This window comes from Oncorhynchus tshawytscha, linkage group LG05 (genome assembly GCF_018296145.1).
Source record: "Oncorhynchus tshawytscha isolate Ot180627B linkage group LG05, Otsh_v2.0, whole genome shotgun sequence".
NCBI lineage: Eukaryota > Metazoa > Chordata > Actinopteri > Salmoniformes > Salmonidae > Oncorhynchus > Oncorhynchus tshawytscha.
Window position 1 is genome coordinate 60663365 of NC_056433.1, and position 14299 is coordinate 60677663.

A 14299-nucleotide genomic window follows, 5' to 3' on the forward strand; every position below is an offset into this window, starting at 1 on the left:
TTGCATGTTTTGTCTTGCCCGTTCACCCTCTGAATGGCACACATACACAATCCATGCCTCAATTGTCTCAAGGTTTAAAAACTCTTATTTAACCTGTCGTCTCCCCTTCATCTTCACTGATTTTAAAGTGGATTTAACAAGTAACATCAATAAGGGATCATAGCTTTCACATGGATTCACTTGGTCAGTCTGTCATGGAAAAGGCAGGTGTTCTTAATGTTTTGTATACTCTGTGTACATGCATAGGTTCTGACAACCACCTGTTCCTACAGTAAGTTCCATGCTGGAGATGAAGAGTTCCGCACAGAGTTCAAAGTTCCTCCCTTTCAAGACTGTGCGCTGAGCTTCCTGGGCTTCTCAGACGAAGACAAGACCAACATGGAGGAAAGGACAGTCAAACATGGTATTGGCCTGAGATCTTGCTGATTCGTTAGACCGTTTCAGTATTTTTTAAATTCTTTGATTTGTTATGTCTAGTCTTTACAAAAGCTGCTCTGCATGCACATGTTCCTCTTCAATAGTGTTTTATTTTTATGGAGTCCTTTTGGAGTTTCTAAAACCTTAATCCTAATGTGTTTCTCCTAGGCGGCAGCTACTTGGAGGTTGGCGATGAGAAGTGCACTCACATGGTGGTGGAGGAAAACTCTGTCAAGGAGCTGCCATTCGTCCCGTCAAAGAGACTTTATGTTGTCAAACAGGAGGTGAGCACTTCAATGTGGTAGATGTCAGCTTACATCACTGAACCGGGGGGAGGCAGACATAAACATAAAAAACAACAGCATATGAACAGTTTGTCTGACTGAAGCATACTACCTAAAATTCAGGCATTTATGATCCTCAAATTAATGCATTTTTCTAATACCTTGGCACTGTCGAGTCTTGGAAAATAAGAATTGTTATTTTTCTAAACCGTATGTAAAATAAGTATTCTATTCAATGTGTTTAGTTGTATTGATATACTGACTTGGATGGATCAATATTTAATTTTCCTTTCGACAAGGCACGTAATTTGAACAGAGAGAGTCAACACTGGTGTTCCCTGCCTTGTATCAAAACTCTGTTTCTGTTTCTTTGACTGTTCAAGTGGTTCTGGGGGAGCATACAGATGGATGCCAGAGCAGGGGAGTCCATGTACTTCTATGAGAAGGTAAGTTCTGTCTGAGTCAGTCCAGATATATGCAGAAATCTCTACGGTGGAATGGACACTGCTGATTTTCTATACCTGTGTCGCACACATCCTCACGATTTGCTTAATAAACTAGGTGAAATTATTGGGGTGGGGGTTTCGTCAAACTTGTTATCTCCATACACCTTCATCAGTCATGCCCATGTTTCTGCTACTCTCCTACTCTCAGATGGACAGTCCTGTGATGAAGAAGGCTGTGTCCCTGCTGTCCCTCAACACACCAAACAGTAACCGGAAGAGGAGGCGTCTGAGGGACACTCTGGCCCAGCTCACCAAGGAGACGGAGATCTCCCCCTTCCCTCCCCCCCGCAAGAGGCCTTCTGCTGAGCACTCCCTGTCCATTGGTTCTCTGCTGGACATCTCCAACACCCCAGAGACCTGCAAGGCCCTGGCAGGTGAGAGGAGCCATAGTCACTCATAATCAGCCAGACGTCATGTCACAGTTCTGGGAACACTTTGACGGTTGTTAATAAGCCCCTCTGTCCTCGTTAAAAGTTATTGCAGGCAAAAAGAGACAGGGTTTATAGCATAATTAGGGTCTCACGTCAGTTGTAATCAGGGCCCTGTCATAGACTGTGGGGACAGTCACTGCTGGTTGCAGAGGGAGGCAGGAAGAAGCAACACGCTCTGCTATTCTGTTTGAACCCCCCCCAATGAGACTGAACACCCTGTCTTTCAGAGAACAGTGTAGAGCGCAGCAGGCGTATGAGTGTATGTGCTGAGACCAGCAGGCAGAGGAGGATGAGGAGTGCCAGAGAGAGGAGTAGGGGGGCAGACCAAGAGTGGACCTTCCACTGCACTAGCACCCCTACCCTTCAGCAGGAGACCGGCACACTAGAGGGCCTCCCATGCCCCCAGCCGGCCCAGGCCACAGAGACTGAGGAGGCTTCATGGATGGACTCGTCCCAGGAGTCACTCTATCTTAGCGCAGGCCAGGAGAAGACAGGTCACTCAGTTGAACTGTCACTGTGATGGAATCTGATTTTGCATTATATTAGAAACTGTATAAGTTTTTTTTTTTTGTGCTGTCTTGCTGATCAGAGGTACAAGAGGAAGAATAGTAGATTGTTAAAGCTCCAAGTTGATTTGAGGGTAAGATGATATGAAATACACTTGTTGCCTTCTCAAACGATTCTCGCTAGCTAAGACAAAAGCCCAACGCTTCCACAGAGTAGCTCTCACTTTGCATGTTAGACAATATACTCTTATTTCCTCAACTATGAGACATACAGGAAGTCAAAAAGTACAGAAGTTCTGGATTGTGTGTTGTCGAAGAAAACATGTTTTTCTCCACTGTCTCAATCAATATTCACTTCTTGACTCTCTCTCTCACTTTCCCAGAACACTCCCGGCCGTCGAAGAGCTCTACACCTGCTGTCCTGAAGCAGTCTGCAAGATGGCAGGTCTCCAAGGAGTTATACCAGACAGAGAGCAACTATGTGGATATTCTCACCACAGTCATGCAGGTTTGTTGTTGTTGCTGCTGCTGTGGACATGGGTTCACATAACACCACCGGGGATGCTAGGGTCCTTATCAGGCTGTCCCACCGGTGCCTGAGTCCAGTGACCAGTGGGGGAGAAAATGAATAGGATTATGAGCATCAGGACTGTCAGCAAGGAAGGCAGGCTCCCACTCACACCACTCACTCTGTTGCTCATCGATCCAAGCCTCAGGCCTTTCCTTGTCTCATTGCTCCCACTTTGGCAGCTCTCCATCTCTCTCTGCTTGCTATAGCATTACTATGATACCAGTAGAATGGAATGTCCTCGCTCACTCTCTGGTTAGGCAAACATCACTATGCCAAAAATAATGTGCTCACTCACCCCTATGAAGTAACCAGTAGTATTATATCCTCTGCCCCATGTCCACTACACCATGCAAGCTCAGATGAGACAGATGGCAATCTTCACATCAAATGGTCTTTAACACTGACTGCTGACAGGTCGCCCTCATGTCCACTGCCTTCTGAAGTTCGCCGATAAGCTGATCTGCCAAGAGTGGGCTTGAATACTAATTTTCCATTATGATTCACACATGTTGGGCGCTCGTTAAAATGTGTTTTTATTAGGACAAATGTAATTAAAAGCCATTTAGAGCCTCTTTTTATACCTTTTACAGGGAAAGCTGAATATAGCTTGGCTAGATCACAGGAATTTTAATGGGATTAATTCCTGGTAGTTGATTAGATTTAAAGACCTATTGTTTGGGTGTTTTCTAAGTCTTTGATTAGATGGGAAGGGAGGTTGGCTTGTTATATTTAATACATACCTGCACTCTATAAATATTTTTCTCTTCCCCAATGCTGAAAATAGATTTAGTGTCTACGTTTTTTATGACATTCTGGTTGTAATATTCAGTCTGAAATAGTGAGGCCTTATCTAAACCACTTGTTTCACAGCCAGTTGGTTGACTTCTCCACCCATATATAAGTCAATGGTATCTGTATTGGGGGGGGGTATTGGTTAAGGGAATAGTGGGATCTGGGCTGTGTCTCACCTGAAATGTCTATTCCTGTAGTTGTTCAAACTCCCCCTGGAAAAGGAAGACCAAGTTGGAGGACCCATTTTGGCTCAGGAAGAAATCAAGACCATCTTTGGCAGCATCCCAGAGATCTATGATGTACACACCAGGATAAAGGTAAGCACTTCTCTCCTGGAAATGTCAAAAGTTTTTATTTATTTTTTACTAGGCAAGTCCGTTAAGAACAAATTCTTATTTACAATGACGGCCTACCCCGGCCAAACTTGGAGGACGCTGGGCCAATTGTGCGTTGCCCTAATGACCCGAACAAGGGTTCAGTCTGCAGTAGTCATATAAAGGCCCTCTGTGTGGCTCTGCTTATTGGGTTGTTTTGACAGGCCGATCTGGAAGTGCTGGTTATGGACTGGTCTGAAGACAAGAGTGTCGGGGACATCATTCTCAAATACGTGAGTATAACAAGCCTTTGTTGTGACTATGTTGTATTTAGCCATTTTGGACATAGTGACTGTTCCTTTGTCTCTGTCAGTCTAAAGACCTGGTGAAGGCTTACCCACCATTCGTCAACTTCTTTGAGATGAGCAAGGATACGATAGTGAGGTGTGAGAAGCAGAAGCCACGTTTCCATGCTTTCCTCAAGGTATGTGAGACTGTACATTCGTGTATACATCCGTGTGGGTTTTGACGTTACCATATGCCTCGTTGAAGATCATTCATTTCTCATCTCTTTATGTGAAGTAAGCTTTGAGAAACTCTGAGCATGTTTATATGAGTAGTTTGCGACATCTGTCAGGTCTCCTCTCCTTCAACATTAGTGTTTTCTTGCCTCCAGATCAATCAGTCGAAGCCCGAGTGTGGGCGGCAGAAGCTGGTGGAGCTTCTGATTCGCCCCGTGCAGAGACTGCCAAGCGTTGCCCTCCTTCTCAACGGTAGACTACACCACACACACTGCTCACACTTGACAGCCACGTGTTGAGCAACATGCTGCATATGTGCTATGATAGAAGTACTAATTGCAATGCATTCTCCTCAGCTGCAGTATGAAGAAGTGTTGCACGGTATCGTGAAACTGTGGTACTTTTTAGATACTACAACATTAAAAACGGTTCAGTTGTAGTATTTCTGTTACTTCTATCAAATGTTTCTCATGTCGTAAACTGACTGAGCGGATCGTGTCTGTCAATTTGTCTGAATTCTATCAAGGCAGTACTAGGCTTAGTTTCTTGTGCATGCAAAGGGGAGTCAGCTTTAAGGGAACACGGGAAACACTTTGAAAGCACTTTTGTTGGCCCTTGTTAAAAAGACCAGCTTTCCATCACAACCTCATTTATTTTTCAACTCCTAAAAAAACTAGCGCCAACTGCACTTTTTTGAAACAGTATCAGCAAAGTGCTCCACAATTCGACGTGACTGCATACGGGAGACCAGGGCTGAATGAAATTTGATGTCATTTTAAATGTAACACGGATCAATTATAACCGGTAAGCAGGCCTACATTACATTTACTGTGTTGCACATTGTTTTGAGAAATTTAAGTCATCTATGTTGCAACTAGTTTAGCCTTCCACCCAAAAATTCTCCCCTCTCTTTTTTTTGTTGCCGTGGCATCGTTTTGGTATAGAGTATCGTGATACTAAACCTGGTATCGAATTCAAAATTCTGTTATCGTGACAACACTAGTATGAAGAGTGCTTGATTTGCAACTGAAGTGTCATAAAGGAAAAATATGCTCCTCGCCTTTATCCACTGTTACAAATTTGTCCTTGTCATATCAGTTTGCCGTTGACTTTTCATTATTCTATCAATTATGTATGTTATTGTCCATTGACCCCATCCATGCTGCAGATATTAAGAAGCACACTGCCGATGACAACCCTGACAAAATCACTTTGGAGAAGGCAATCGAATCACTCAAGGAAGTTATGACGTGAGTCAACTGTGCATTTCCAGCAATGCCTGAAGCATTTTATTGTAATGAAGTTGAAGCTTCATTCATTATCCCTCATATTTACATAAAATTATTGTAGTATCAGTTGGCTAAACTGATTGCATTTTATCCCCCAGTCATATAAACGAAGACAAGAGAAAGACAGAGGGACAGAAGCAGATCTTTGATGTTGTCTATGAAGTTGATGGCTGCCCTGTAAGTTTGTGTATTTCGTCACTAGAATGTGGCAAGCTTTGTTGAGCCTTGAATCTGTAAATGGCTGTCCTTCAACACACTAACGGTCAGGCCTCTCCCTATGCGTTCAGGCTGATACCCATATTTCAAATTTCCCTGGGATGCATTTTTTGCACTGTTCAATGCATATGTTTATCTTGTAATGCATGGCTTATTGTGCATGTTTCAAGCTACATTCTGGATAGAATTTTTGTTGCGCTGTGTGTATAATGTGAACCAAGCCATTCTTCTGTGTTCTGGTGTCCTGTTTTGAGGTGATCATAGTGGACTTGAGTTGGTACTAGAGGGAGTGAATTGGTACACCTCTGGCTCTGGGCAGTGAGGATAGCTCTTATCTGGATTTGGTTAAGCAGAGCTAGGGCTGTTAGGGTGACTATATTAATGCCACATATTAAGTCATGACCGCTGTCAAATTCCACGTTATCGTTGGGTCACGTTAACTAGGCTTCTCCAAAACTTGAGCTCTGATGCCACTGATGGTCACTAGTAGTCTACCAAACTTGCTAACTGTAAGTCACTAATGGCCGGTACTCAGGTCCCTCTAAACATTCTGACATCAATGCAGATCGAAAATCAAACCAAACACTTCATGAGAGCCCTGACATTCACCGTTTGAGAGGAATAGGATTGTCTGTTGCGCTGTGAGAGCCAGCTCCTCATAGCTGGTTGATGCATGGAATGAAATCCGTGTTCCTATAAGCCCATTTTGCGCTACATTTTTACAGGCTATGCAATTGAGTGAGAACTGAGTTTTGATGGCCTCTATTAACAAGAGGATTCCATCAGCTTTCCATAGGCAAGGCCTACTATATATTTGTTTCCTAATATTAAGCTCTTTGCTTTGCATTACAATCGGAGTAGCCTACCTGGCTGGCATGAAAAGCGTCCTCCATTCACTATTCAAGTGTATATAGATGTTTTTTTTACCCAGCCCCTGTTCCGACAGGTGCATGGAAATGGTCAATTACCCTAAAAATAAATTGATATATATATATATACTGTGAAAGACTGGATTAAATTGAGAATAGTCTGATGGGGTGAGAATATTATCACTTGTGAAGGATGCCCAGCGTGTGCAGTCTAAGGCTAGAAACAGCGCATTTTTGCGACTTTTCCAATCATAGTTGCGTGCGTCATGTAGCCTTGCCCATAGGCCAATGTGTTTTGATAAGGTTTGTATCACAACTAAAGTCGCCAAATAACTCCAAACGTAGCATAAAGGCCCAAGACCCCTGGAACACAGTTGGATAGCCCATATATACAGTGGGGAGAACAAGTATTTGATACACTGCTGATTTTGCAGGTTTTCCTACTTACAAAGCATGTAGAGGTCTGTAATTTTTATCATGGGTACACTTCAACCGTGAGAGACGGAATCTAAAACAAAAATCCAGATAATCACATTGTATGATTTTTAAGTAATTAATTTGCATTTTATTGCATGACATAAGTATTTGATCACCTACCAACCAGTAAAAATTCCAGCTCTCACAGACCTGTTCGTTTTTCTTTAAGAAGCCCTCCTGTTCTCCACTCATTACCTGTATTAACTGCACCTGTTTGAACTCGTTACCTGTATAAAAGACACCTGTCCACACACTCAATCAAACAGACTCCAACCTCTCCACAATGGCCAAGACCAGAGAGCTGTGTAAGGACATCAGGGATAAAATTGTAGACCTGCACAAGGCTGGGATGGGCTACAGGACAATATGCAAGCAGCTTGGTGAGAAGGCAACAACTGTTGGCGCAATTATTAGAAAATGGAAGAAAAAATCCTGCAGTGCTGGCAATGTCCCCCTGCTCAAGCCAACGCATGTCCAGGCCTGTCTGAAGTTTGCCAATGACCATCTGGATGATCCAGAGGAGGAATGGGAGAAGGTCATGTGGTCTGATGAGACAAAAATAGAGCTTTTTGGTCTAAACTCCACTCGCTGTGTTTGGAGGAAAAAGGATGAGTACAACCCCAAGAACACCATCCCAACCGTGAAGCATGTAGGTGGAAACATCCTTCTTTGGGGATGCTTTTCTGCAAAGGGGACAAGACGACTGCACCGTATTGAGGGGAGGATGGATGGGGCCACGTATTGCAAGATCTTGGCCAACAACCTCCTTCCCTCAGTAAGAGCATTGAAGATGAGTCGTGGCTGGGTCTTCCAGCATGACAACGACCCAAAACACACAGCCAGGGCAACTAAGGAGTAGCTTCGTAAGAAGCATCTCAACGTCCTGGAGTAGCCTAGCCAGTCTCCAGACCTGAACCCAATAGAACATCTTTGGAGGGAGCTGAAAGTCTGTATTGCCCAGCTACAGCCCCAAAACCTGAAGGATATGGAGGAGTGGGCCAAAATCCCTGCTGCAGTGTGTGCAAAAATGGTCAAGAACTACAGGAAACATATGAGCTCTGTAATTGCAAGCAAAGGTTTCTGTACCAAATATTAAGTTCTGCTTTTCTGATGTATCAAATAGTTATGTAATGTAATAAAATGCTAATTAATTACTTAAAAATCATACAATGGGATTTTCTGTTTTTTTGTTTTAGATTCCATCTCTCACAGTTGAAGTGTACCTATGATAAAAAAATTACAGACCTCTACATGCTTTGTAAGTAGGAAAACACTGCTGATTTTGCAGGTATCAAAAACTTGTTCTCCCCACTGTATGTAGCCTACAGAGCATTGTCAAACATGTTCTTATAAACCCAGTCTTTGCGCAATCGAATTGCGATTGGCGATAGCATTGTCAAATTGTGAATGAGAGACTGATTAAGTGTGTGCAGCCTGTGCAAGAAACGGAGCAGAGTGCTTGCCTTTCATGCCATTTAAAAAATCATTACTTGCATCATGCATCCTTGGAATGTATTAGAAATCAAAACCTATAGCCTAACATTTGTACCACAATTAAAGTTGCATGAATAACTAAATTAAACATATAGGAGGACCTACTTTGTTAACTGCTCAACACGGAATAGCCGCATGTGCGCACTTCCTTGGGAATCGCTTGGGGAAAATTTTATTTTATTCAGCTATGTTCAATTGTGTTCTTACTTTAAAATAATGCCACAGTAATTAAAAGCAAATCTTGCCTGCTAAATAAACTAGTGTAGTCCACAGCCATTTGGCATAGCCAGATCAGGGCCTAACATAAAGACGACTCAGAATATGCTATTCTGTCTTCTGAAATTGGCTTTATTTTCTTCATATCATGTTTCTTTAGACCTGTCTAATAGAAAGCATGAGCTGGTGCACACCCAGAGAAAATTTATTTATTGTGGAGGTGCTGACTAACAGCGAAATTAACTGGAAGCTATAAAAAATATTTGCACACACTATGAATACACTACCGGTCAAAAGTTTTAGAACACCAACTCATTCAAGGGTTTTTCTTTATTTTGACTATTTTCTACATTGTAGAATAATAGTGAAGACATCAAAACTATGAAATAAGACATGGAATCATGTAGTAACCAAGAAGGTGTTAAACAAATCAAAATATATTTCAAATAGCAACACTTTGCCTTGACAGCTTTGCATACTCTTGGCATTCTCAACCAGCTTCATGAGGTAGTCCTCTGGAATTCATTTCAATTAACAGGTGTGCCGCCTAAAGTTCATTTGTGGGATTTCTTTCCTTCTTAATGCGTTTGAGAAAATAATTTGTGTTGTGACAAGTTAGGGGGTATAAGGACTTGTTCTTTTATTTGGTAAAAGAACAAGTCCTTATTATGGCAAGAACAGCTCAAATAAGCGAAGAAATGACACTCCATTACTTTAAGACCTGAAGGTCAGTCAAGACGGAAAATGTCAAGAACTTTGAACATTTCTGCAAGTGTAGTCGCAAAAAACCATCAAGCTCAGTGAAGAAACGGGCTCTCACGAGCACCGCCACAGGAATGGAAGACCCAGACTTGCCTCTGCTGCAGAGGATAAGTTCATTAGAGTTACCAGCCTCAGAAATTGCAGCCCACATAAATGCTTCAGATTTCAAGTAACAGACATATCTCAACATCAACAGTTCAGCGGAGACTGTGTGAATCAGGCCTTCATGGTCGAATTGCTGCAACGAAACCACTACTAAAGGACACCAATAAGAAGAAGAGACTTGCTTGGGCCAAGAAACACGAGCAATGGACATTAGACCGGTGGAAATTTGTCCTTCGGTCTGAGTCCATACATAGTGATGGACTGCTGCATCAGATGACCTGGCCTTCACAATCCACTGACCTCAACCCAATTTAGATGGTTTGGGATGAGTCGGACTGCAGAGAGAAGGAAAAGCAGCCAACAAGTGCTCAGCGTATGTGGGAACTCCTTCAAGACTGTTGGAAAAGCATTCCAGCTGAAGCTGGTTGAGAGAATGCTAAGAGTTTGCAAAGTTGTCAAGACAAAGAGTGGCTATTTTGAAGAATCTCAAATATAAAATACATTTTGATTTAACTTTTTTTTTTTTTTACCTGTCTAAAGAAATAATGGATTTACTGTGATGGTGTAGGCTATATATTAAATTATTAGAATTTTTCAAATGTAGATGTTCCCAAGGTTCGCCTCAGTGGATTGAAGGCTATGCGTGGAAGCCGACGGCGCTTAACGTAAGTTAATTAACGGTCAATTACCGTGAGACCAGCAGTTATTTGTATGACAATCACCGGCTGACAATTTTGTGACCGCCACAGCCCTAAGCAGAGCATCCAAATGAATAAAACTGAATATCCAATCTTTAGATTTAGACCCATTTAATTACAATTATGGCCCTTTAAAGATGGAATCTGCAGTCGCGGGGAACAGTGCCACCATTTTTGTTTCTATTGCGGAGCTGGCAGCATGGTAAAAAATGCTTGCAGTACATATTGTGCTCTATTGCCCGTGCAATGGGAAAATACGTTTTTGTTGACTGCAGTAACTTTGTTGTAATATCCCAAACGAATGTGGCAGTTTCACCACTAAGGTTTCAAGCTTTAAATGAGGCCTGTGATTGAATCATGAAGGTATCTCTGGTGATGTTTATTTATTTATTCACAAATGGCTGTTGGATGTCTTTGTTTGAGTGTAGAGGTCGACCGATTATGATTTTTCAACGCCGATACCGATTTAATTGGCCGATTAAAAATATATATATTTGATTTTTTATTTGTAATTGTCATTACAACAATACTCAATGAACACTTATTTTAACAATATAATAAATCAATAAAAATTCATTTAGCCTCAAATAAATAATGAAACATGTTCAATTTGGTTTAAATAATGCAAAAACAAAGTGTTGGAGAAGTAAAAGTGCAATATGTGCCCTGTAAAAAAGCTAACGTTTGAGTTCCTTGCTCAGAACATGAGAACATATGAAAGTTGGTGGTTCCTTTTAACATGAGACTTCAATATTCCAAGGTAAGAGGTTTTAGGTTATAGTTAATATAGTATTTATAGGACTATTTCTCTCTACCATTTGTATTTCCTATAGCTTTGACTATTGGATGTTCTTATAGGCACTTTAGTATTGCCAGTGTAACAGTATAGCTTCCGTCCCTCTCCTCGTTGTGTTCCTGGCTCAAACCAGGAACACAACGACAACAGCCACCCTCGAAGCAGCGTTACCCATGCAGAGCAAGGGGAATAACTACTCCAAGTTTCAGAGCGAGTGACGTTTGAAACGCTATTAGCGCGCACCCCGCTAACTAGCTAGCCATTTCACATCGGTTACACCAGCCATTAGGCTGATAGGCTTGAAGTCATAAACAGCGCTGTGCTTGCGAAGAGCTGCTGGCAAAACGCACTAAAGTGCTATTTGAATGAATGCTTACGAGCCTGCTGCTGCCTACCATCGCTCAGTCAGACTGCTCTATCAAATCATAGACTTTATTATAACATCACACACAGAAATACGAGCCTTAGGTCATTAATATGGTTGAATCCGGAAACTATCATTTCAAAAACAAAACGTTTATTATTTCAGTGAAATATGGATCCGTTCGGTATTTTATCTAACGGGTGGCATAAGTCTAAATATTCCTCTTACATTGCACAACCTTAAATGTTATGTCATAATTACGTAAAATTTCTGGCAAATTATTTCGCAATGAGCCAGGCTGCCCAAACTGTTGCATATACCCTCACTCTGCGTGCAATGAACGCAAGAGAAGTGACAATTTCACCTGGTTAATATTGCCTGCTAACCTGGATTTCTTTTAGCTAAATATGCAGGTTTAAAAATATATACTTCTGTGTAATGATTTTAAGAAAGGCATTAGTGTGTATGGTTAGGTAGAGTCGTCCAACGATTGTGCTTTTTTTTCTCAAATGCGCTTTTGTTAAATCATCCCCCAGCGTTGCATCGTTTTATATGCAACGCAGGACACGCTAGATAAACTAGTAATATCATCCACCATGTGTAGTTATAACTAGTGATTATGATGTTTTTTTGTAAGATAAGTTTAATGCTAGCTAGCAACTTACCTTGGCTTCTACTGCATTCGCGTAACAGGCAGTCTCCTTGTGGAGTGCACAGAGAGGCAGGTGGTTATAGCGTTGGACTAGTTAACTGTAAGGTTGCAAGATTGGATCCCCCGAGCTGACAAGGTGAGCATCTGTCGTTCTGCCCCTGAACAAGGCAGTTAACCCACCGTTCCTAGGCCGTCATTGAAAATAAGAATGTGTTCTTAACTGACTTGCCTAGATAAAGAAAGGTCTAAAATTTTCAGAATCGGCGCCCAAAAATACCGCCCATTCCGATTAATCGGTCGACCTCTAGTTGAGTGTGATTCATCCTTCCTTTTCTCTCTTTAGGCCAACCTGCTCTCGTCCCACCGCAGCCTGGTCCACAGGGTGGAAACCATCGCCCTGGGAGACAAACCCTGTGACCGAGGTGAAAATGTCACACTCTTTCTCTTCAACGACTGTCTCGAGGTAACGCCCACATCAATTAAATAATAACAAAAGTGCAAACCCTCCCATCTGGCATACCAGACGGGCTCAATGAAATACTGAACATATTTGAAAGGGGAAAAAACCCACCATTTGAACTTTGGTCTTTCTCACATGCCACCTTATTGTGACATGGCTTTAAATTGTACAACTTTACAGTACACCTCAAACGCTCTCCAAGTTAACACCATCACTCATTTTCACTATCTTGCCATACCAGCTACTCCCCTTGTCGTTCTCTCACCCTCCGCCTCATTATGAAATCTTTGGAATTTGAAATGCTTAAATGGAGATTGTTGGAGGGGAAAAAAGTGAATTATTTATCGATGTGCGATATATCGTTGCTGACAGTTTCTTATCGCTCTCCTAATTAGTGAAGTGTTACGTTAGTATGGGGGTGAGCAATCAAACCCAGAATGGGTGAGGCGTCCTGATTCAGGAGAGCCAGAGCGGCCTGGTAATGAGGATGGGGAGAGCAGGGGCTGCACTCTTGAATTATTCATTGATTAACTCCTCTGTATTCAGATCTCCACTCCTCTATGCCCGATAGATATCACCCTGCCTTCATGGGACAGATGCAAACCTCCGCCCCGGCCCCCACACCGGGCATTGAAACGCATGCTAATGACTGGGACCTTTTGCCTTGTATAAGAGGCCCTATTGATTTGTCACAGCATAACCTCTATCACCCCTCCCCCTGAGGGGACACATACTTCAGATATGAAGTATGTAGTAAAGATAAGTTTTTGTTATTTGTCAAAGATTATATTATGAAAATCACCAAAATAAAAGCTAGACAGGGACATTTTTAAATTCTAAAAACAATGAATTCAGTAGTTGATTTTATGTTTGAGTAAAAAACAAATCATGGAAACATTTTAACGAACAGCGTGCAATTAGCTTTAAATGTGTCTTGACTTCATGGAGAAATGTGTAGAATTGCAAGAAATTGCCTTAACATTTAAAAAAATCTCTCAACATCGCCAAGACGGGGGACTAAAGGTTTCTCAAATTCAGACTGGCCGACTGCACCCATTGCCACACCCACCACCTAAGCCACTTTGATTCAGAATTTTTGTCTGTATTTGCAGATTGCCAGGAAGAGACATAAGGTGATCAGCACATTCAGGAGTCCTCTGGGCCAGACGCGGCCTGCAGCCCAACTCAAACACATCACCCTCATGCCTCTGTCCCAGATCAGGAGGGTCTTGGACCTGCAGGATACAGAGGGTGAGTGAACCCCAGCTCCTGGCATGTTCTCTACGGAACTACGTAACAGACAGTGCTTAACCCCCTTGATACGATGTCCGCACCCCCGCAAAGTCTAATTAGCATAATAATAATAATACAAAACCTAAAAAATCAGTCAGTTTAAGCTATAGATGTTTTTTTGGATCTGCGGTGAAAGGTCAGAGCTAGAGCGGTGTTTGTCAGACTGAGATCTAAAATCGATCTTCTCACAAAATCGTCTCACAAAAGTGTCCAAACTGGTTTGGCCTTCAAACTATTGTGACCCCTCTATGGAAAGATGACTCGCG

At 42.1% G+C, this 14299-nt stretch overlaps 1 protein-coding gene across 4 annotated transcripts in view; it reads left to right on the plus strand.

Moving 5' to 3' along the window:
- ect2 (epithelial cell transforming 2) overlaps positions 1–14299 on the plus strand; it is a 32772-nt gene that overhangs the window by 7814 nt on the left and 10659 nt on the right. For all 4 annotated transcript variants that reach the window (XM_024421680.2, XM_024421681.2, XM_024421682.2 and 1 more), the window contains 13 exons: positions 273–403; positions 586–701; positions 1085–1147; positions 1356–1581; positions 2528–2652; positions 3705–3824; positions 4046–4114; positions 4195–4305; positions 4498–4594; positions 5511–5592; positions 5730–5808; positions 12624–12743; positions 13853–13991. In XM_024421680.2, the coding sequence (XP_024277448.1) occupies positions 273–403; positions 586–701; positions 1085–1147; positions 1356–1581; positions 2528–2652; positions 3705–3824; positions 4046–4114; positions 4195–4305; positions 4498–4594; positions 5511–5592; positions 5730–5808; positions 12624–12743; positions 13853–13991 (1478 nt within the window). The remainder of the gene's footprint in view (positions 1–272; positions 404–585; positions 702–1084; positions 1148–1355; positions 1582–2527; positions 2653–3704; positions 3825–4045; positions 4115–4194; positions 4306–4497; positions 4595–5510; positions 5593–5729; positions 5809–12623; positions 12744–13852; positions 13992–14299) is intronic.